The sequence below is a fragment of the Echiichthys vipera genome, assembly GCF_963691815.1.
Source record: "Echiichthys vipera genome assembly, chromosome: 8".
In the NCBI taxonomy this organism is placed as follows: domain Eukaryota; kingdom Metazoa; phylum Chordata; class Actinopteri; order Perciformes; family Trachinidae; genus Echiichthys; species Echiichthys vipera.
This window is the reverse complement of record NC_139833.1, coordinates 10243043-10267971: the sequence shown is the minus strand read 5'-3', so window position 1 is coordinate 10267971 and position 24929 is coordinate 10243043. Positions and strand designations below refer to the sequence as shown.

The window sequence follows — 24929 nt, the reverse complement described above, 5'->3', positions numbered from 1 at the left end:
AAAAATCAATCAATCCTATAAACATACTGGGATTGTTGCACATACTAATGTGACCCTTTTTTTTCTCAGCTGATCTTGGTAAGCATCTTAAACCGCAGGCCAGGACCCTAACCTGGCTGCAGGCCTGTTTCTGCCAGCTCTCTGCATGACAAGATTGGTATGTATTACATTTTAATGAAAACAGGCCTCACACAGGGCAACTTTGGATATCTCTCTGTTAAAATCTGTGTATAAATGAGCTTGATTCTAAAATGAGATATCCACCATTTGAAAAATGAGGCTGCTGCCCTGACAAAATTATTGCTGGCATTAAAGTAAGTAAAACACTATAATGAATAGTACTGAAGTAGCAGCTTTAAGTGACAGCAATACAGATGGAAAAATTTACTTTTCGAAATATTTGGCAATGAACATCATGTTACTTCATTTGTTTCCAAGATGGAAAGCGCTTTGATATAAAGTGTACACACACACACACACACACACACACACACACACACACACACACACACACACACACACACACACACACACACACACACACACACACACACACACACACACACACACACACACACACACACACACACACACACACACACACACACACACACACACACACACACACACACACACACACACACACACACACACACACTTTGCCTAAAGGAGAAACTTACAGTAAACATCCAGGCGGTAGTGTCGAATCCTCTTCTGCCCGCCGAGTGCTGGGTGGAAAGCCTCACAGCTCAGGGCCGCCCCATTGTCTTTCCTTTCTACAGGGATCCGGATGGTGCTGGACACGCTGAATGTCTTGGCGTTATCCTGCTGGGATACCACACCTGAAGAGAGAAAGACGGGATGAGATGATGGAAGGAAAGAAGACAGGTGGGACGGCCAACAAACAAGCTAGCAGCCAAAACACGCTGCATGGTTCTTCCTTTTTCCCTGCTGTGACATCACACCATAGTGGGAGAGGGGGGGGGGGAGGAAGAAAGAGAAAGAGAGAGAGAGAGAGAGAGAGAGAGAGAGAGAGAGAGAGAGAGAGAGAGAGAGAGAGAGAGAGAGATACTTTTTAGAGGAGAGCAGAGGTAGATAGAAGAAGTGAGCAGACTGAAAGGGAGAATAAGTTGGAATAAGCCAGTGACTGATGAATGAGCTTTGTACAGCAGCACCAGGTAACTGTAGAGGGGGGGGGGGGGGGTTGAGTGGTGGGAACAGAATAAGATAGAGAAAAGAGAAAGCAATTTGCATCTATATGTCATGGCAATTATGAGCAGCAGAACAGTTTGTTTGCAGATGGCAAATCAACTGAATATTTAGTGTGTGTGAAAGTGAGAGAGTGATGGAGTATAGAGAGGGATAAAAGAGAGAATATGCATAACCGAATTGAGATTTTAACTGAGCCAGACATAGAAAGAGAGGGACGTCAAAGAACCAGATAGACAGAAGCAAAGGCGAGAGGGGCTTATAGACAGAGAGAGAGAGAGAGGGCAGCAAAACGGGCACGAATGATAGGGGAGAGGGGGCTAGGAAGAGAGAAGAGAGAAGTCCAGACATGAAAAGGGAATGATAGGAGTGCCAAGCCAGATGCAGAGTGGAAGAAAGATGTGAGAAGAGGAGGAGCGAGAGAAGGAGGGATGATGAACAAGCGTAGTGATATTGTGAGTTTGTGCTTGTTGAGGCAGAATACAACAATATTACTTATATTGCGCTGAGTTTTCAATTATTGCCGGCGAGCAAATGAGAGACCATTTGAAGCGTGAGAGAGAGGACAGCGGTGGCATATGAGCAGGAATAAGGCAGTGTTGTTAAGATAGTGTCTTAATTAAAGAGTGCTTTCCCATATCTGTTTGGATCTGCCTCTAACCTTTAGTGTCACAGTTCATTTAACTCAGGGCCAAAAGAGAGGGGAGGAAAGAGGAGAGGAAATAGGACGAAACAAGACAAAACAGGGGGGAAGGAGAAGAGAGGAGAGGATGAGAAGAAACAGGAGGAGAGGAAGAAATCTGAGGGAAAGGAACCTTAAGGAAAAGTTGGGGAAAAATGGATCCGAGAAGAAAATCAGAGTCGAGAGGAAACAAGAGAGGGGTTGTAAAAAAGATTAAGAGACAGAGACAAAAGTGCAGCCCCGCTGTATCTCTTTGAATATTAAAGCCCTTTGCAACCAATAACCAAGATGAGGACCGTCACATCTTTGTCATCAGTGAAATTTAAAGTAAAAAAGAAAAAGAAAGAGATTACATGAGAAGAAGAGGGAAGGAGCACAAGGGAAGGACAGCGAGGGGGGAGGCAGAATGACAGTGACAGGCTTGTTCCTACGGAGAAAAAAGTGAGAGATTGGATGAAAGAGATGTTGAGTGAGTGTCAGATAAAAATAGAAAGTAAAAGAGGTGACGGCTGACATGAAGGTTGAAAGGGCAAAACATTGCTCAGCGCATGTCCCAAAATCTGTTGACACCAGATTATCGCACACTATTTCATCTGCGGTCTGCGAGTTATTTGAGGGCAGTGAGTATGAATTAATGAATAATGCAACACACTTGCCAGGGATTTGTACTTTTAAACAATGCTGTCTGTATTTGTTAAAAAATAGAGATAAATTGAATTAAAAAATATAGCTATAAGCCTGAGCTAGAGATGCTTTGCATAAAATTAGTCTCCAAGTTTGTTGCTTGTGCTCAGTCAACTGTGTAAGGTTTCTGAGGAATTTGAATCAAAATGTAGCATTATACACATATGCTGATTTAACAGTGCAAAAGAAAAGTCATTTTTCAGGGGTCAAATAGGCTGAAGGCAAGGGAAAGATCGGTCTCAGATGTATTATTGAGTGAAGTACCCCTTTAACTGAGAGAAGCCAAGGGAGACAGAGCGTTAGACAGAGGGATAGATCAAGGTGACGGAAGTCTCATGGGTTTATCAGAAGCAGAGAAGTAAAGAGATGATGGTGAATTAAAAAGTGTCTCTTTGTTAATGTGTGAAAGGGAGGGAGAGTAAGTAAAGTGAAACATCCGGAGTGTGTTTAGCTTCTATGCTTTCTTGTCAGATTAAGTGCAAACGAGAATCACCGCCTTCCTGTTGTATGTGTCCATCAACTTAAGTCAAGTTGCAGTTAACATCCACTGTCTCTTGACTTACATAATATATGTAGAAAAGACTTTGAAGGAGGAATTTTATAAAAAGTATTAGGTGTATTTTAGGCGAAACGTGTACGCTTCGCACACACCTTTAATCCGGAAGATCAGAAGATCGATAAATCACCACAGTTTAGTGTAAAAGAGTCTGCAAGCTTTTTGATATTAAGTGTCATTTTTACATTTTCTCTTTAGTCAGTGGGCCATATCTACGTTTACCGAGGCAGCCCCGGCAATGTTTTTTTCACAAGTACCAGCCAATCAGAAGCAGAGTAGGGCAGGCCTTCACAAATGTGGTTGGGGAAAAGGTAGTGATGTCCAAACGAAAGTTTCATAAAGCTGTATGAAACTTTTTTTCTGAGTCCTCTAGATAGCACTCACTGTTCAACAGAGGGTTGAAAGCTCACAGAATTACCAGTCCTTGAGCCCCTTTCCTTTAAACCAAGAGTGCCATCTAGGGGCTTCATGGAATAAAGAAAATGCTTCATGAAGCTTCATTTCACTTGGAACAAGTCAGTCAAACTATCGTAAATAACATGCCAATGGTGCACCTGCCAATAGATGTGCAGGAGTCATTTGGCATCTGGATGAGAAAGCAGTACAACATTTCCCAAAACACGTCTTGCACACTTGTTACTTCTGTGCCATTGGTTAAGCTGCCACGTGCCAATGGTGGCGCCCATGCCCAAGGTTGCTGACCCCTGGTTTAGTGTCACCAATTCCGTATCCAACCAAATGTCTCCCCTTCTGTTCCTGAGTTATGGCGTTGAATACTGGACAGAAAAACATTTTTTCCAGAACATTATGATGTCAAAGTGAAGTTGACCTTTTAGATGTAGAATGTCATTACTACAAATATGTGAATTGTGGGATTACAGTGACCGTGACAATATAACCTGTTCACCCTTGAGTTCGAGTGCTAAATTAGAAGAAATTCCCTCCAGGTGTTCCTAATATATTGCGTTCATCGCAGGGGCAGAGCATAACAAAGCACATTTAAGATAGAATGTTGAAGAGAGAGCACAGGGAGAGATAGGGACAGGGTGATGTGTATCTGTTTTGATAGGGGGATAATTTGACTAGTGGATCCATTATAAAGACAGAAATCAGGACTGACAGAAAGGCACTGAAATCTTTGCTGCTGATGTTTGGTTCTCAACACAAGGATCAATACATGTAGATATATACTTCTATGAACTTGTGACTCTTCCTGAAGGAACGGAGACAGAAAAGTTATCACAGTTCATCTCTTAAAAAGAGATGAAGAGTTTGATCATTCGAAACTAGATCGTCTATAAATATTGTATAAGAACACTTGATCACAATCTTGTAAACAAGAGGAGAGGAGAGATTTTGTCAGCCCCGCAGCCACAACTTTAATTTGCTTCATCCATTTATCCATCCATCCAATAACTCCACCTGCCCTCATTTATCTCCCATAATTATCTAACCATCTAACAGTCCATTGTCAGACCAGTTACCTGGTATCTCACGGCCATTACGAACCCAGCGCAGGGTGGCAGCGGGCTTGCTGCGAGGTGACATGCAGGTGAGCTCCACCTCACCGCCCTCTATGGCCTCTTGCTTCACCTCTACCGTGGGCGTCTCTGGGGGCACCGAAACAGAAAGTGTCGCCACCTGGTGGTGCGTGGCATCAGTGTAGAGCTGGCAGAAGTAGCCGCCCTCATCCGACACGCTGACGTTGGTCAACTCGATGCGCACCAGCCGTGGGGAGAAGAGCACCATCTGGAAACGGTCATCTTTCAAGGCTGGAGGTGGACAAAGGTAAGGGAGGGAGTGGGAGTGGGAGGTCGGAAGGGAAGGGGGGAGTAAGTGAAAGGAATAGTGGCAAGAACAAGGAGAGAGAATGTGAGTAGATCAGACATTGGTAAAAGAATCACAATCTTTTCTTGTCTGTCCGCGAATTGAGACATAATTAAAATAAATGCCAAATATTATATTCATGTACAAAGAGTAATGGTAAAAACAAACAAATGAAAAACAACAATAAACATATTTTACTTTAGGTCAGTGTAATTGATTTATTTTTCCCCAACGTTGAAGGGACAAGACACAGAGCATTAAGAATTGTTTCTTCATGGTGCTTTGTTTACTTCAAATATACGACACAGACTGCCAAAGTGAGTGTCATATTGACAAACCTGTTCTAGCACATTTTCCTGGCAGGCTTTTGCTTGCTTTATTTTGAATTTGTTTTCAGAAGAGAAGCACCTCAGGGAGAGGGTTTCAGAGATTGTGAGCCGAGACCAAGCGAGCAAGCAGGGATCATGTGCGGGAAGATTTTGGATGGAGTGAAGAGTTTGGAGTGTCGCCATATTGCCCACTCCAATTTCACTCTGGTACTGCTCACGACACGGGTTCCAGCCGGATGACAGTGATCATGTTGCCAGCGGTTGGGTGAGGAGCTCCGCGCACTGGCGATATGGAAGGAGAGTGCTCTTCTGATACGGCGTAGCTTTTTTTCTTTTTCACATGCTTTCTCACATGCTCCGGCGGGTTTAGACCTCACTCACAAACTCAAATTTAGCAGCTTGTACCGCAGGTTCTCCAATAGTGGAGCTGTTTGCTCATTGACAGACTATTTCGACCTTTCACTTCATTATTGGGCCTGACATTTTGTTAGCCATATTCAGTTGGAAGGCTGTTATTTCGCCCTAACCAATCAGTTACAAGTGATGTATCCACCTGCCGAAGCATTTAGGGATGCTTGTGACAGCAAAGTCAGTTACCGATCCAGTAGGTTGCCGAGGAACTATTGCTCAGTGAATTAAAAGCCTAGCCCAGAGAATGATAAGACAGACATGTTTCTGGTGTTTAATTGAACACTGCCGTCTTCTAAGTGACTAAATCGGTTTCCGGCTTTGACATAGGATCCTGTGGCCTGTCAGTAGTCTTACTTTTGGCATTTTCTCTCCGCCATACTAATTAGCTCGGATCTTTTTTTCTTGCCAACGAGGTAAACAACACTAGACCAATTTAAATAGCTGAAAAAAATCTTCCACGTAGCCAGAGATTCAGAGGTATGGAACTATACTAGTGCAAACCTGCACCCCCAACAGGGGAGTGATATCAGTTCAGACCTGTAGCTATATTTACGCTGATGTTGCCACTTACAGGCCAAGAAAGTGACAGTTGCTGCAATTGCTTCCACTCTTCTTACCGATAAAAGCACACAGGTTAGATTGGAACTTCAGCTCCAGAGTTGCAGGGCTGAAAGTGCTTATGCTGTTGCTCTTCAGCTCAATGACACTGGCCGTGCTTGGTTGCAGGCACTTTGCATCAATATCAAATTTCATAATCAATATGATTTTACCTTTTTGTTTATTTTTGAAAATACAGTGCATTCACCTTTTTGCAGGCAGTAATTGGCAAGTACATCATGCCCAAGAGAAGCAAGGGCTGCTTTAATTGAGTGGTATGAAAATTTCAGCTTTGGCATCAGTTATTCCTTATAGCCTCAAGATAGTTTGTTCTGTATTAGCAAACAGTCAGTTCAATCTCCCACACTCTGGAACCAGAATAGAGGTTTCACCACCCTCTAATTTGTGATGTCACTCCCATGAATGGCGCTGCAGAGGAAAAACTGCAAAACATGGGAGAAATAGTGGCAGTGACAGCACCCCAGACAATGTTCTGCTCGGGAATTGATAGTGCTGCTAAATCTAAAGCTCAGTTTGATATAAAAAGTTCAGAGAGAGTTTGCAAAGTCAGTCTCAATGGAGCAGCTCTAGGCTGTACATTGATACAACATAACAGCCAAGGCATGCTTCTCTCATTTCCTGCTTTGAGGGAGAGTGTTGTTCATTTTCCCAACCACTTCTGGACTATCCTAAACTAGAATGTATTCATTCATTCTCTTTGTAACTGCTGGCTTTATTCCTCCGTAAGCCCATTTCTAATTAGTGTCTGGCATTTTTATTGTTGATCTTATTAGGTTTTAATCATTATTGTTTTACTCACTGTGAAGCACTTGGTAACTCTTTTGAAAACTGCTATGCATATAAAACTTATTGCACAACCAAAAATTATTTTGGGTAAGCTTTTAAACTGAATAGTGCAGCTGCTGTTTGAGCCAGTGAGAGGCAGGCAAAATAATACAACTGTAAACGGTGCAAACATTGCAATCACGACTATGAAAAATAACCAAAGATAGGAATCGAAGAGTAAAAACACATCAGCTTTCAGTCCTTTCTCTCTTTCCACAGCCATTCCTGGACTTTAAACCAATGAACTACACTCACTAACCCGAACATTCACAGAGAAAATTGAAAAGAAAGCACAGACAGGATGAGAATACTTGAAGATGTAACAATTTTCCTTTTGTTTCTAAAGAAAGAGTAGAATCAATGGCGAGAAAAATGCTGATAATAACAAATAACGCTAATAACAGTCTGTGGGCGACAGTGGCTCGATGTCCATAGATTCTCATTCAAGACTCACTTTGTATCGACTCGACTGTGAAACCTCTCCCTCACTCTCCATTTTATTCTGGACCTCTTTTTCGCTCCTTTGTGTTGGCTTTGGCTCACACGGGAACAGCAGACACTTCCCTGATGTAACAACCGGCCATCTCACAGCATAATTCATCACAACACAGATACCACAGCATAGATATTGGCTTTGTGTAGGCATGTGTGCCAAAGACAACGGAGGAGGAACAAAGAATGAGAGAAAAAGTCTAACATAGCTGCATAATGCGACAGGCTGGAAACAAAAAATATAGATAAAAACAGAAACCCACAGGGGACTGAGAGAGCAGCCTGGAGGGATCGAGTCAGTCCACTCTTCCTGGAAGTACACCACACTAATCTGTCCACCCCAAAATTTCCCCTCCACCGGATGGCAACGCCAGCATTGTCAAAGAGCTATTCCCCATAGATAGGTAAATCTTTTTTTCCCTCTCTGTACTAAATGGCAACTAAATGTCAGACTTCTGTTCAAGTCCAAGTTCACCTTTATTGTCCCATCTCATTTGCATGCTGAGGAGAGTTGGCAAAAGGGGCAGAAAGAGAGATATGGACCGCTGAGGAGAAAGGGTCCATTTGGTTAGTTTCACCGCTCTATTATAGCTATCAGTCCCCACAATCTCATAAAACACACCCCTGGCTGGTTGCTCACTTGCAAAACCGGCAGCTGAATTCACAGCACTTACTGCCTTGCCTCTATTTGTGCATTTAGTGTGGAATGGCTGGGCATGGAAAGGCCTCAGTTTGTTAGCCTGATATCTGGGTGCCAGATGGGCAATCGGCAGAAATGGAAGAGCCCTACAGCGAGTGATGGAGCAAACATGGAGGTAGAGAGAGATGTAATTTACACTCCCAGAAAATGTCCCCAATGAAGCTTTCCAGTGCTTACGGGAGCCAAATTAGTTACGGGAAGCCATCTATACTTTATACCTTGCCTAACCTTTGGAACAGATCCCAGTGCTGTCTCTCTCTCTCTCTTCCTCGCCTGGCGCTCCCTTTCCTTATTCTCTCTGCTGTTATGTACTTCTTAAACCTCCGTCAACTGTCACGTTCTCCCCCACTCTTTTCTTTATTCTTTCTCATTTTCTCTTTTTTATTCTAGCTTTCAAACCCCTTCTTCCTCCTCTGATTAGGCTCTGTCAAGCTTTCCGAGCTGTGCGAGTCCATGTCTTGTGCGGAGCATACAGGGCGGCTCTGTTTAAATACTTAATGGAACTTACCGGCAGCATTGATCTGAACTGGGGGGGAGAGTTTAAAGTAAGGTTTCCAAAAGCAGTGACCTCAACTACCCAAATTAGGTAGGTACAGGTAAAAAAAAGATGTGTCAAACAAAAGTACTTGGATGCTTCCAGTGAACGGTGAAAGCAGCTCTTCAGTATTTGAGCCTGATCTCAGCCTACTGTTCAGAAAATATTCAGTGACTACTCCTTTGACAGAGACTATTCCCGAGGGGAGTGTGGGAGTCTTAATTGTCAAATCAATGTTAATACAAGCGCTGGCAGTTGTTAAGATTAGAAATGTGAAAGTGTTGTACACACATATATACATAAATATACACTGGAGACCATAATTAGAGAACAAAGTATTAACACTTGATTTATTCTGAAATACTGTTATTTTGTATGGTTCAGTATTTGATAGAATATCAGCCGCGGCTATACCACTGCTGTACTAGCAAGTTTTTTTTAAATAACCAAGACACTTCAACAAAAACCTTTATTTTGTGAAAAAAAAATAGTGAGCAAAATTAGAGAACAATACCCCTTGTGTCAGAAGAGACGGTTTACACAATGTTTTCTTAGGGCTATAGGACTAAAAAATGAATAGGAAGTGGAGAGGCCCTTGCTTTGAAGGACTTCAGCACGTCTGCGCCACAGGACATCACTAGTTTCTCACACTGCGCTGGTTTGATCTTGGTCCATTGCAGTCTCTTCCACAGTTCGGTAACTGTAGTGGGTTTGTTGCCAAGGGTTTTCCAGAGAATCTCTATTGGGTTTAGATCTGCGACCAGAAGTGGACTGCGACAGTTAAATTTAGGCATAAAAGGTGATGGTTAGGTGTCGGCACCAAAACTACGTTACACGACTGGTTAAGCTTAGTCAACAAACTGACTTGCAAAAAAAATGTTGTGGTTTGGCTTAGTACTTCTGGGGCCACCTCCCTACATGGAGTTGTGTGGTCTTATACTATGTCTACTGATTTCTGTCTTTGCTCCGGATGGAATTTTTTTTTTTTGTGTGGCTTACAGAGGAAATACAGGAATCACTTTTCATAGTTATATGCATAACATTGAATGATAACAGCCTGTTAAGCTTGATTGACCAAAATTATTTGAATATATTCAAATTCACCCTGTTGCCCTCTAAACAGTTACAAACCACTATTTGACACCATCGCCTTAAGCCTGAGATAAAGCCCTAAAAAGTGTATCACATAGATTATAATATTGCTACGGCACATCAAAATGCAAAATCTGGCTCCAATTACGCTGCCCCACACGAGTTTCAAAGGCAATGTTTAATATCCTTGATCATTGTTCTTTTGCTCAGAGGGTTCCTAGCAGCACAAGCAAAAGATCAGGCTAAGGTAGAAGCTCTTGCCCTTAATTAGAGAAGAAAAAACAAGTAGTGTTTGTCTACCCTGAAGCCTTTAATGGAATCTACTTTCGTTATAATATTGGTTACAATGATAATGTGCCATAAAGCTGCCCTTTAAAAATACATGTGATTGCCAAGGCCATGTTCTAATGAGGCGCTGTAATATGTTCTGATCTCATCACAGGGGTTAAAAGTGGATTATGCAGAGAGCTTTGAACTATGCTTTCAAAACAGTTAAAACAGTCACGCTGTTAGGGCAGAGAGGAAAACCATCACCTAAATTAACTCTGGGGTTATCTGACTTTTTAATGTGGAATCACTTCAAAGGCAAAGCGAGGACGTTTGCAATAAGAAAAATGTAAAAGTGCTGGTGAGTCATTGGTGATGCATTTAAAAGGGTGGCTTGAACTGGCATACACACAGATAAATTAAGTTTGTCTGCTGAGACGAATGTGCACGTAGCTACACACCTCGCGTGCCATTGAAGAAGAGGGTCTGCCGGCGGGGATTCTGGATAACCACGATTGATCCATCGTAGTTTTGCAGGCGGCAGGAGATCTGGGCCGTACCTCCTTCCAAGACTGTCACATTCTCCGCCTGCACAGCCTGACAACGCGCTGAGGGAGAGAAAGACGGACGTTAATATAGTGATACATAGATGGAGAGGGGGAGAAGAGGAGAGGGAGGAACAGATGCGGAGAAAACAATGTTTAATTTGCACTGCACTTGAGATGGAACCTTTCAAAATAAGGTACTTGAAGCAACCTCAATTTACTTGCTATTCATCATATGGACACAACAAGGGAGAGATGGAGAGTGGAAGAGACAGAGTGATGGAGATAAATAGATTTCTAAAGAGAGCGAGAGAAAAGACAGAGAAGTACTCAACATGTAAAAGCAGGTCCTGATGAACAATGTGTTTTTATTATTATGATAGAGGTGGTTATAATTACTGCTATTCATTTTTTCATGTGCACAAACACAAACAGCCCGACTGCTGCTGGCTGACAGGATGCACAAATACACACCCACACACACCTTTTCAAATTTATAACTGTTGTCAATCTTTTAGACAGACACCAGCAGACACACACACACACACACACACACACACACACACACACACACACACACACACACACACACACACACACACACACACACACACACACACACACACACACACACACACACACACACACACACACACACACACACACACACACACACACACACACACACACACACACACACACACACACACACACACACACACACACACACACACACACACACACACACAAGGATGGAGGCACCTATGAATCTGTGATCATCTCATGGGAAAAGCCGGCCAAAGTGCAGTGCAGTGAGCCCATGGAGGCAGCCTCGCTTGGATGCACTTCAAACATTCTTAATGCCATTTCTCATCCAGGTGCAAGCTGAACAAATTGATTGCACTCCATTATCCTGATGTAATGGTTCTCATTACAGGTATCTGGAAAGTGCTGGGGGGGCGGGGTGCTCACCCATCGTTTTTGGGAATTAATGTGCCCGTACACACAGACAGCTGCATGAACATTCATGTGTGTGCACACACTCCAGCAAGCGCACACTCACAAATGAGGATGCATATACACACACACACACACACACACAGAAATATGCATGCATTTAGAGTGACACAGACACTTGAAGAAAACTTTCTTCAAACTTTCTTAGCCCTAAATTCAAAGTTTTTTGACAACGGGGCTGAGAAACAGCAGGGAGCCTCTTTGATGTGGCTCACAGCCCAAGAGTCAGTAATGAGGAGGTTGATTATGCTCTGATTGGAGCACCCTCCATGTTTGTGGGTCAGGCTGTTGACACGGCTCGGCTGAGTCACGCCTCCCGCTGAGCACAATGGACACAGAGCTATGCCATTTGAATTCGAATGATTTATGCGCAATTAGCCATAAGGCTCCAGCCAGCAGTGGAATGTGATTGCCTTGAAGAGATACCAGCTTGCTGGGCTCACAAAACTAGTATTTACCAATTTGCGTTCCCATTTGCATTCCCTCTCTCCCTGGCAACGTGTTGGCCGTGGGGAGGGTTTAGAGGAGGAACAACATCAATATTGAAGCATGATGATGAAGCAGGCAATAAGAAGTGTCGATAAAGACGACAGGACTATATATATTTCACTGCTGGTAGCAAAGTCTCTGTAAAACACCTTCAGAATGCAGGGAATGTTGTGAAACAAACAGATGGTGGCTGCCATAGCAGGAGTTGCTGACTTGACTGCTTTGGGCCAAAATGAATGTCTATATCTGCAACCGAGTGTGTCATGAGTTTTAGTTTGTGTGTGTGTGTGTGTGTGTGTGTGTGTGTGTGTGTGTGTGTGTGTGTGTGCCCCCCAACACATGCACAATAGGTGGGCATGTGCTATGGCTGTGCATATGCAGGAGTTGGCATATTGCAATTAAGCTGCTTTGACATCATCTGATCCCGCCAACTCCATCCAAATTTAATTCTCCCCTCGATTTTAATCTCTTTTAATGAAATACTCAAAGCTTACATATTCATCATATCAGGGGAAACAGAGAGACACAGTGGATATTGAACTGGAGACGGAGAGAAACCAAGAGGGAATAAAGACAAAGGGGACTCTAATACTTTATGAAACAGAGAAAAAAAATCTTGACAATTACCACTAATTGTAGTCATTATTGCTCCCATTCTCTGCATCAATATTGTGATTCATATCTGGGGCCATCAGGGCCTTTCACCGCCATCTCAATTATTTTCTAATGGCTGTTATTACTCATCACCGTGGCAACCAAGCTAGGCCGCCATTGTTTTAAACAGTGTTAATTGTAATAGTCCTGCTGTGCATCCTGGCCAGGTCAGTGCAGCATTTGTGTGTGATTAGTGACCCATCAAAACCAACAGAGAAAGAAGGCTTTAAGTGGGACAGCAACTCCAGATAGAAAGCAGTCAAATGTTTGCTTCTGGGAGTAGGCCAGAAAAACCATTATCCCTCCATTTGTACACAAACTTTTCCTGACAGCTGTCAACGTTTCAAAGAAAATTAGCTGCAGTGGAGTAGCAGAAAAGCGACAAAGAAAATAAAAAAATAATAAAAATAATCGTTAACCGCTGTTGTGAGCGCATTGGCTGGCATCCGCTGTCGCCTGCTGAGAGATGCCACCCAGAAACACCTGCTGGATGCTGGGCGAAGAGAACAGGGGGATGTGGAGACGGTGGGGGAAAGCAGGCTCTAACCAGGAAATGATAGCAGGGAGTTAGGAAGTGATGGTTTGGGCATAATAATGCAGCTGGCGGGGGCTGGACGAAATATACGAGAGATGACGCATATTCTTCACTCCCGCTCATAACGCAGCTGGGTACAGCACTTTAGTTTGACTGTAGGTTTTATAGGCTGCCATTCACAGCAAGGCCATGAGCCTGTGCTTCTGATCACCAGCAGAAGTATAGTACGGAGATGGAATGAGAAGAAGGGGGAGGGAATCAACCTCTGTGACAGAGGTATTAATCTGGCCCCCATTAAAATCCGTGCCCATAATAAAATACTCCACAAGCGTTGAATCATATTAAGAGAGAATGCTGAGAGCAATCGATTGCATGGTAGTGCACTGACTGCCATGATCAACGGATAAATAAAACAGGAGGGGGAACAACAACAATCACTTCTCTCTCCAACCAAGCGGGGGCAGTATTTCATAGCAGTGAATTGGTGCTCCTCATCATATGAAATGCCTCTAACCCCGCTGTCACTGGAAAAAAAGGAGCCTTTTATTTACTACGGCAATAGAGATCCGAGAAGGGCCATCATTTCAAAATACATAAACAAATAAATAAATAATAGGCGTGCAAATTCATAAGACAAGGCTGTTCGGGGGCCCTTCCTAATGGTCCCGCAATGGGGTTGAGTTATAAGCCAAGGGAGGCAGGGGACACAGGGACAGAGAGAGAGTGGATGAAGGGAGGTGTGGAGAGTTAAAAGAGGGGGATTTGGGAGGCAGCCAGGTGGACTGCTGGCTCACCCTTGGTCACGGTAAATTCTAGAAACTGCCTCAGTGGTGCAGGGTTAGCGGGCTGAATTACCGCCTTGCTGCGTCCCTCTCTCTCACTCCCTCTGTTTCACTCTGCCCTTATTTCTCTCTCTCCATGTCTCTGAGAGTGAAGAGAAGAAAAAAAAGATTGAACAAAAAGACAAGCCACATAAGAGATGAGCTGTCTCCATTTGCCCCAAACAAGCCCCAATATCCTTGAAGAAGTGCAGTCACTGTCACCCTATTCATTATCTCTCATTATCTTTCAATTGGAAGTGGGCCAAGAGCTTGTGTTTTCTTTGCATGCTGGCCACGGATATACAAGGCAATCGATGCAGGAGACTACAATGCACAACCCTCGTATGCCATTACAGCTTTAATTAAAACAATAACAGCAGCTCATAGTTTCCACTCTTATGGGGTCGACCGTTGGCAACTTCTCCATCTCTTCCCATCTGGATGTACATTTTTTCCCGTTATCCCCCGAGCCTGCGAGGCGAGGCGGTTTCCACAGTTTGTATGCAAATGAAGTTTTCAATGTTTATGTGTGTGAGCGTGTGAAGGCAATACGTACACGCACACTTGCTCCAGGTTAATCTCAGAGTTTTGCGGTGTACTGACTCTATAAAATAGCTGACTTTGAGGTTCTTCCACTCCATACATCCCCCTGCACACCCACAACTCTGCCCCATTCCCTATTCCCTCTTCCCTATTTCTCTTCCGTCTAAAATTATCACTCCATCTCACTGAGGGAGCCAGAACTCTGCCAATCCAATCCAGAGCAAAGAAAAAAAAGCTCCCTCTATAAATAATACATAATCCTTCACAAATCTTGCTCTCGTCTCTCATTACCTTCGTTCTGTCACTTTCTCCTGTCCTCCTTTTCTTCCCTTTCTTGAGCGAACCCAACCACCCCTTCTACGTAGCCCACAACTCATAATTCTCTCCTCCTGCTTCCTTCGTGTCTAATCTCCTTCTCACCATCTTCCTCTTTTCTCCTTTTATTTAAACCCACAGTCCCTCCATCCCTCTCCTCCCCACCTTCGGTCTGATCTAATCCTTGATACCTCCTCCCTTCATCAGTCCCTATTGCCTTTCTTCTCATCTTCTCCTTCCTTCTCCTCTCCCTTATCTTTTATTGCATCGCTCATCATGCATCTTCCTCATCAGCGCTGTCCTAAAGATCCTCTCTTTCTCTCCTGGGCCTCAGGAGAATTGTTGCAACTCTCCTTCTCTTTCCCATGAGCTGCTGTCTCTTCCCTCCATCTCTTCACTCTTTCTTTTTCTTTCTTCATGTTGTCCCCCCCTCCTTCCCCTGCAATCGTTTTCTTCCAAGCTGCAAAAGGCTTTCATTCCCCTTTCAATATCTATCTCTCTTTCTCTTTTCCTGACTCAGTGGGAATCTTTTCCTGCCTCTCTGCTGGCTCCCGCCACACTCTCCTTCGCTAAATGTGATTTGTTCTGCAGCTCAAGTCTGCAGCATAATCGCACTGTTTTTATAGTGTGTGTGTGTGTGTGTGTGTGTGTGTGTGTGTGTGTGTGCCGGGAGAGCAGAAGACAGGGAGCAAAAGAAAGACAGAAAGGAAATTGAGAGGGGTGAATGGCACAGTAGTTAAAAAAAATGATTTGAGAGAGAGACTGAATACCTCAGTTTTTCCTCCCTCTTTCAACTTCTTTTAATTGCCACTCAAGCTTAGCTCTCTCTCTCTCTCTCTCTCTCTCTCTCTCTCTCTCTCTCTCTCTCTCTCTCTCTCTCTCTCTCTCTCTCCTCTCTCTCTCTCTCTCTCTCTCTCTCTCTTCTCTCTCTCTCTCTCTCTCTCTCTCTCTCTCTCTCTCTCTCTCTCTCTCTCTCTCTCTCTCTCTCTCTCTCTCTCTCTCTCTCTCTCTCTCTCTCTCTCTCTCTCTCTCTCTCTCTCTCTCTCTCTCTCTCTCTCTCTCTCTCTCTCTCTCTCTCTCTCTCTCTCTCTCTCTCTCTGGGTTCAGACCCCTCTCTCCATCACCCTTGGGTGTACCACTGCTGATCAGCAAAACATTGTCTCTGTTCCCTCTTGACCTATCATTACAAACATTTACGTTCATTTGTTTATCTTTATTAACATCCTGTTTTTAACAGTCTGACTTTGCTCTCCAGTCACACTGCCTCCATCCTCGGCATTGAAATCTGTTGTCTTCTTCCTCTCATCACCTTTTCCTTTTACCTCCCTCCCCTCCCCGCATCTCTTGTTTTGACCTTCGCATCTTTATGTCTCTCCGGCCCTTTGGTGTATTTCCATACCCTCTTCCCTCTTTCCCCATCTCCACTCTCCCGCTGCATTGCATCTCCCTGAGCGCTCTCCTTTCCTCTTGTCCACCCATCCCATTACTTATTCTGCTCTCTCATTCACCTCTTCTTACCCTTCACAACCACTATCACCCTCTCTCTTTCCTTTCTCCTTCTCTTTCCTGTCTCCTCTCTCCTGTTTTCTGACAGTTAAAGCTGGTTAGCTCTATCTACTGTGCAGCGTTTTATGGCCCGGGTCTGTCACAGCACCAACAAGCCTGCGACAATGGCCACTACACACACCCCAACAAGCGGCTTAAAGGAAATTTACAGGGCTATTACGCGACGGCTACCACACTGGAGATTCAACACAGCCAAAAGAACTGGTCTTAACACCCCTACAAAATCCACCACATGGCTGCTTTCCTTTGGTGTGTGTCTGTGGCACACTTTGTGACGCGGGTGAATGTGTATGTGGGAGAGAGGAAATGTACGGGCGCGTGGATTTAAAAGCAAGTGTGTGCTTGTGTGTTGAATGTGTGTGAAACTGTATATGTGTATGCACATTCAAGACCCAACACAAAACTGCCCTACTGGCATGAATTGCATAACCACGCGGACTGCCAAGACACAAACTCATTCTTTCTCTGTATCCTCACCCCCCTATTGTCATCCCCACTCAGCATCCCCCATCAACATCCCACAAAACACAATGTCCTTCTGTTGAGCTAACATGCTAAATAAAATTCAATAAAAAAAATGAATTGAGATTTTGGCTGGCACAGAGGAGAAGGCTCTGTGCACAACACTTGTTTGCAAATGAACACCGGGGAAGAACATCCCTGTGATGCATGATCATAATAATGACAGGAGGTATTAATAGCATCAACTCTGCCACTGATCCCACTCCACCTCATGTACTGCGTGTTTTCAATCAATCTTATGACTCTTGATTTCAAATCTTAACCTCATGCAGTATTTTTTTTGGTCTGGTCTATTTTGTGTATTATCTTTGTACCCATCTCTGTCTTTCTTGAACACACATGCGGACTGCGTCATTCTCCATCTCTGTCTAGCTTTTTCTCTTTTTCCTCCTATGCTCCCTCACATACACTTTAAGCTTCTGTCTGGCCAGTACGGGTCCTTCTTTCCTTGTGTCAGTCTGTCTCTCTCAATATATATTGCCCCCCCCCCCCCTCTATTCGGTTTCTTTTCCACAACCTCTCCATTTGGCTCGCTATATATCTCCCACTCTGGGTTCAACTTTCTTTTATTATGTTCTTCAGAGGAGAGCTGAGAAATAGGCTTCAGCCACTTTTATATCTATCTTTCTCTCTGTTTTCATTCCCTTTAAGTCCATCCGTCTACTCTCTTTCTCTGCCCAGTGTCTCATTCCCCGAAACGGTCACCTCCTGGGCATATGCTCCTGTCTTCCTATTCTTAATCTTAATGACCAATTCTAACTTAATTACCAGCATTTTGAACAATTTATCTGAAGCTTTTATTTCGTGAATCCATTGCAAGCTATTTCTCCCATGGTCATGTGCTGGGCACTGCACTGAATTTAATTTTGTATTAATTTACACCTATTACACAAGTAGGACTATCGTATACACAATTGTGTTCTCTTTTTATATAATGAAGGCATCCGATTACAACATTTAGAGAAATATCTGCAGGGAGTTAAAATTAAAAGAACAAGGAGCTTGGGCTTACACTAAATTGTCACATCCTGGCTGTAATATGAAATGAGTGTGTACATGTGAATATGATGTGCTTGTTTCCCTGAATTATTTGGTGTTTAATGACTGAGTTTCCCTCTAGAATCGATACTGCACATCTCATTGAATCTGTGTATGCGTGTCCGTGTGCAGATGTGGGTGTTCATGTGTGCATGACTTACGAGTGATGCAGAGCAGGACCAGGACCAGGCTGCGTAGGGCCAGAGAGAAGGGGGCAGGGAGGAGGCAGCAGAGGACAGAGCTTCGGACAGGCCTCATTGTGTATTGAGAAGCTGTGTGTATGTGTGAGCGTGTGGATGTGTGGTTGTGCACGTTTGATCAATGGCTCCTCTGTGACCCTGCCTGCACTGCTATAGACAAACAAGTCCGCATACACACACACACTCCGATTTGTTCTCAACTGCAATGCTGCAGACACGTGCACACACTAACTGCCCAGATTTACTTCAGTGCAATCTGACAGAAGTTGTTGTGTGAGGACAACACTTAAAGAAAGGTCTCTTATGTGCTACACTGCACCACGACACATGCAGAGAAACTGCTTTAGCTGCTAAGTCACATAGAAGTGAATTGAAGCCAGGGCTTGCACGCAATACACAGACGTTTGGCCAGAGCTCAGGGCACTAACAGAGCTAGCGATTTAGACACAATGTCACAATGCACACAAAGATAAGCTAGAGTTCACTGTTGATGTTAGCACCTTGTGCTACTTAGAAATAACCTACGACATGCATTGTCTAAAATCCATACAGTGCAGAGGCTTTACTGCTACAAAGCAGTACAGAAGCTCAGTCCGATCTAAGCAAAGCAACAAGAAAGTAAACACTCATAGGCTAGCTATTTTCTGCCATAGTGCTCTGAGCCTCCTGAGACCAAAGCCCAAGACTCTCAGATCAATAAACCACAAAATCCAATACAAAAAGTGACCAAAGAAGCCCTGCAATTCTGTGTTTTTTACCAGCAAAGGTATTCAGTAATGGCAGCTCTGCAATTATCTAAATGAGGGACAATTAGCTCATCACCGACTGTACACTGCAGTGTCAAACTGGGAGCTAAGCTTGGTCTGAGCACAAGGCACCCCTACAATCAGCCACACAATTAACACAACAACAGACTGCTTGTCTCTTGTAGGTCAAACCACACGACTCCAAAGAATGGAAATCATCAATAATACTATAATTTAGTCAGATACAGGCTGAGCAACTGTCCTCCAAAACAAGTCACGTTTATCTCTACTGATGTTTACTGAAAACTAACTCTTGAAATAAAGTTACGTACACTGCCGGGCCCTCGAGGATAGAGATATCTAGGGCAACAATGTTCATTCTCGAACACATTGTATTTTAATGAGTCAAACTGGGTTTTCTGTACTTCTCGCCCGACAAATCGTCAGGCAGAAGTCAATGTTCCTTTGAGCTGTGACCAAACCAGCCTGGCCTCTGGAGAGATGGAGGCACTCAACTCATCTGGAGATAGCTGAGGTTAAATAAAATCTATTGAGCTTGAGTGAAAGACAGAGAATGGAAGTGCTTGCCCCTTGTAGAATAACCAACCCGTAAGAGTTTGAGCAAACTGCAGTCAGGCACTTTAGTTTCAAATATTACACTTTTTAGTTTGCTATTTTACCTCAGAGACATTACTTGCAGGAGGTATCTACCATTATTCGCTTGAATGCTAGAACTCTTTCGATGCGCGATCATGTATACACTGTAGCTTAAATGGGCTGATTTTACATGGTAATTTTAGACTCCACAGAATAATCACAGGCTATCAGGCAGTGTAATCATACAGCATCGACCTGCCTAACTCTTCCTTTCCAACATGTTCCGATGGGTGCACTCCAGATACACATACACTCAAACACCCCTGATCTGAAAGTCTGCTGTGTTTAAGGTCCGGAGAGAGTTCCACTGACTGTCAGGATCTAATGCATCGTCGGTCTCTGGGAGTGTGTAGCTCTCGTGTGTTTGTATGTCGGTTCAATATGTGTATGTGTTTGTAGGGCAGAGACAAAGTGTGATGAGCTGCACCACACACCTCACTGAGCACTATCTGATGGAATAAAGTGTGGGTGTCATCCTTCGATTACGACACACTGCCCGCTCTCTCTCACTCTCAGTGCCACTGCAAACACAATGAGCTCTAACGGCGATGGCCCTGACACTTCTGGCAAAGGCGAAAGCGGATCATCGCCAATCTTCCCTACGGTGCCGACTTTACCGGTCAACTGGCTGACGCTGAGAAAATTACTCTGCGTTGGTGTGCCCCAGCAACTCCGGTCTGGGGCCTGGCAACAGACGGACTGCAAAAAAAGTCTATTCTCTTTCAAATTGATCTTGATTATGTCGAGTTTATCCGTTCTGCTCTCTGTCTCTCTTCGGTCCTCCAGTCAATCCTTAGGTGCTTGTTAGTTCTACAAGTTTGTCCTCCATTCGCTTCACTTCTTTCCTGTTGATCTATGAAAATTGCTATAATCCCAATGTGGTTAGGTTGTTGATCACATCCATCTGTCTGTCCGTTTTCAGTGTTCCACTTGTTTATATAACCCTGGTCACCCTCCCTTTGCTTAGAATGTGTGTGTGTCAGTGTGGGATCCGTGTCTGCATATTTTGCATACTATTTTGTGAAGGTTAGAGATGAGTGTGTGTGTGGATGGAAGCAGTGACAATGGTTCTCTTTCAGGTCAACAAACAGTGGCGGTGTGTGTGTCTGAATGTGCTTGTCTGTCCAGTGTTGACTGAAGCAGAGTGTACATTTGGCTGTCTGTTTGGCCCTTTCACTATCCGCTACCCATTAATTTATCCTTGCATGCGCACACAGAGGCATCATAGTGCCTCTTTATGTTAAATGGCCGTTTTTATGGCTGCAGGGATGCGTACGATGTCTGCTGACAGGAACTGTGTACATGCTTATGTGGCATTTGTAATACAAAGTGGATGTGGATATAGCAGAAATGAATGTGACTGTTATGAATTATGCTGATGTCAACCTGTCTCGGTAAAAAGATGTCAGCTCCATATTTTTAGACTAATGAAACAGAAATCATTGCTACCAGCTAGTCCAACTTGTCAGTATATTTCGCATCAACACATCTCGCATAATGCCATTCCTTTGTTCGTACTCATTGCCACATGTACTAACATTACTGCTATTGGCAATAAAAGTGGCAATACAAAGCCAATGGTTGAAGCTAACTACACTAGACTCTGGGTCTATGACTTTCATTGTCCTGTAAAATGTGAAAGGCAACACAGTCTTGTTATTATAATAGCACCTCTTCTTGTTCCTAATCAACTGATCATAAACTATCAGTGCTAATCTGCTGCACGCTGTATTTACAAACATCTTTATGCATTCAATTTGAGACATGCTGTTCCCTATTATCAAGTCAAATAAAGTCAACTATATTTATCAAGTGCTTTTAACAAAATAAGGTCATCACAAAGTGCTTTATGGAGCAACAAAGGACATAATTACAGACAAAAAGAACACATTACAAACATTGCACTATTAAGTGTGTGCGCGTTTGTGTTTGTGTGTCAAAGTCCCTGTGTAGGAAACCCCCTGATGGGTGTATTTGTTTTTGACGCAGTGTGTGCGTAAGGAAGGGAGGTAATGGCAAATTGTGTCCCCTATCCCCTATCCCCCTTCCTCTTCTCTCTCTCTCTTTCTCTCTCTCTCCCTCTCTCTCATCCAAATCAAATTTTTAATGGGCTTCATTGGTGCCACCGTGGAATAAGTGTTGCCAAAGCACTTAAGGGGCTTAAGTCAGCGGCGTGCTGAAAATATTAAGCACTCAAACAGCCTTACAAGGATCCCTGCCTGCTTAAGTATGCCAAGGAGGTCGTGCAAGCGTTTAATACCAATGGTATTAAAGCACTCCGACATGGGAGGGAAACCGAAATATAGATATATACAGTATGTAACACAGCTGGGAATAGATGGGGAGATGAAGGCTGTTGGGACGAATGGAAGGAGGCGGTAGAGGCATGCAGTGGGATATGGATATGGATATGGGATGGAGGGACTAACTGAGGGGAGGTGAGTGCAACTAAAGACAAAGGACAAAGGAGAGAAAAGGAAAGTGAAAAGCAGTGGTGCGACAGTCAGAGATGCAAGGGAGGAGAGAAAATTAAAAAATACAACAAAAAAAAACAAGCAGTGTAGAGAAGGAGAGATGAAAGAGAATCGGGCCAAGGTGTGGGAGGTATGGGTTGATGGGATAGCTGTGAACCAGCAGCAGAGGGCTAATGCAGAGATTCTATCGGGAGGCTTATCCAAGATTAAATTTCTCTTTGTCCTTAAGGCGCTTCTTGGGTAAGCGGAAGTGTCGAATTTATTTCTTATGTCTCCCTTGAGGTTGTGCAGGCGAGTGGGTTGGGAGAGTGTGTGTGTGTGTGTGTGTGTGTGTGTGTGTGTGTGTGTGTGTGTGTGTGTGTGTGTGTGTGAGAGAGAGAGAGTGTGTTATGTGGATATGTATATGTGTATGTGTAGGTGTGAATCTTGAGGGTTTATTAGCTGGCAAAGTGTGAAGGAGTGCATGTGGTCCTGATAGGTAAAGATAAATGAAATGAACATCTCCCCAAGGGTGTTTCTGCAAAAGTGAACATTCAAGCGTATAGCTACATTAATGTAGGCATGTAACCTCATACGTACAGATATTCATGAATATATATGTGTATATTCACAGTGCAATTCACATAGTAGTTTCAAGTACAATTCTGAAATAAAGTTTGTTTTATGGAGCTGCCACAATGTCCCAGACCACCAGAAAATGTAATCACTCACGGGAAATATTTTATTATCTGAACTGTCCTGATTGAGTAAAAACCTCTGAGATTATCTCCAGTGTAAACAAAATACACAATACTATACAACTACTGTTTAAGATACTGCAAAACCAATGGGCTTGATTCCTTATACGCTATCTTTAAGTTTTACAAGGAGAACATCGCGATATGATTTTTTTCTTAACAGAACAACTATTCTGACCCAGGTCTAAGTCTCACATCAGGATTGGTCAACCCATTCTCACTCCCAACTTGCCAAATATCAGCTTGTTGGTTAGTGGCCCTCAGCGTGTAATATCAACACACAAGGCACTCTTTAGCATCTGTATAAAGAGCGACACAGTCTGCGTAGGGAGGATAATGGATTTTGATGGATGGGTCAAACAAAGACAGACCTTTTACCTATGAGTCCGCTGTTTGTGTCCCTTGTGGCACCAAAAGTCAACCTTGATTTCGTTTAAGTATTTAAGTAACGTCACATGTAAATAACATAACACATGCACTAATGTTATCCTATTCTTTTATCCTAACTTGTTGTTACCATACCTTGCAAATTGATACTAAAGGGGTGCCCAGAGTGTTAAAAACGTTACTCCAAGCGGCTGTATGTGACGAGTTGGGAGTGAGAATTTGTTGCATTAGCATGATCAGCCCCTCCCTGACCCTCTGCTCTCGTCTTTCTGATTTCTTGTTTGTCTGACTTGGTGTTAATGGCTAGCCCAGAGCCACACACTAGCTAATCCAGCTGGGTTTGCTCTGAACTCTCTAATTAGAAAAGTCACAGCTCCTCGATCTATGGACACTATCAGTGACTGCACTTTCTGGAGGCATGGCTCAGCCTACATCCTGCTCACCTCACGGTCCTGGATCAATGCAGCCCAGCGATTTGGGCACATTTCAAGTGACAATACTTGTCTTTCTTCACACTATTTAGGATTACGTGAGTTTTGGTATTTTAGATTTTTCACTGTCTGTTGAAAGTGGGGCCTGGTAAATAAATCAACACAGCTCACATCATGACAGGCTAAAATGCAAAACAGATAGTAGTATTTAATCACTGGCTTTCTGAAATGACATGTTTTGAATGCAAATACATGACTGATATGTAGAAATAATATAAAAATAAACTCACTTTCTGGCAGACAAGAGCCTTGGCACGGTCTTTTTTACTGGTTTTACAGGGTGGAAGGAAAGACAATAAAGGTGCTGTGGTAGCCATTGTAGACATGTTATTATTAGCCTCATCCCCATGTGCATTTGCCATGCATCAACAGTGCATTAAAGAGGATAATTTTAGCTTATCTAAGCCTGGCAAAGAACTGACAATGCATTTTAGAACAAAACACTCAAGTGTGACTGCAAGAACTGAAGCTGGAGAACACTATTGATGGCTGGTGCTAAATGAAGAAACCAGTTGAAGCTCACTAATACAGTAGAAATGCTCTTTGTTTAATACATTGCTTTGAATTAACCTATCCAGATAGAGAAGCAAACACAGGAACCTTTCTTATTTTCTTTAATCCTAAATAGGATCAGAAATCTATCTGACTATGGGCCATATATGAACGTGAGCCAGGGTTGCAATTTGTCTCCACAACAAATTCTGAGGTATCTTCCCCTTCAGTGCCAGCACAGATAAGAGCTTCTTCATAAAAAAAGTAACTCATGTAAATTGCTCGTACAAAGAGGTGTTGGTAATTACGGCATCAAAAAATATCTATTTGTATCCAAGTATAGGATCAGATTTCTATTCTTATAATATATTCTTGTACCACAAAACCAACATAACACAAACCCTGATCTCAGGTATCAGGCTTTTAAGGATACAAATCTGCACTTTGTATCCCTAACTACCAACTTTAACCTC

At 43.3% G+C, this 24929-nt stretch overlaps 1 protein-coding gene across 4 annotated transcripts in view; it reads right to left on the bottom strand.

Moving 5' to 3' along the window:
• Window positions 1-24929, bottom strand: part of cadm4 (cell adhesion molecule 4) — a 151980-nt gene that overhangs the window by 21300 nt on the left and 105751 nt on the right. For 3 of the 4 annotated variants that reach the window (XM_083918407.1, XM_083918410.1, XM_083918409.1), the window contains exons 1-4: window positions 18434-20766; window positions 10689-10835; window positions 4616-4903; window positions 681-842 (exon numbers count right to left, since the gene is read on the bottom strand). In XM_083918407.1, coding sequence (XP_083774533.1) covers window positions 681-842; window positions 4616-4903; window positions 10689-10835; window positions 18434-18530 — 694 coding nt within the window. In that variant the 5' untranslated portion in view covers window positions 18531-20766. Of the gene's footprint in view, window positions 1-680; window positions 843-4615; window positions 4904-10688; window positions 10836-18433; window positions 20767-24929 lie in introns of those variants that run through there. The other variant, XM_083918408.1, reaches the window with a different exon arrangement.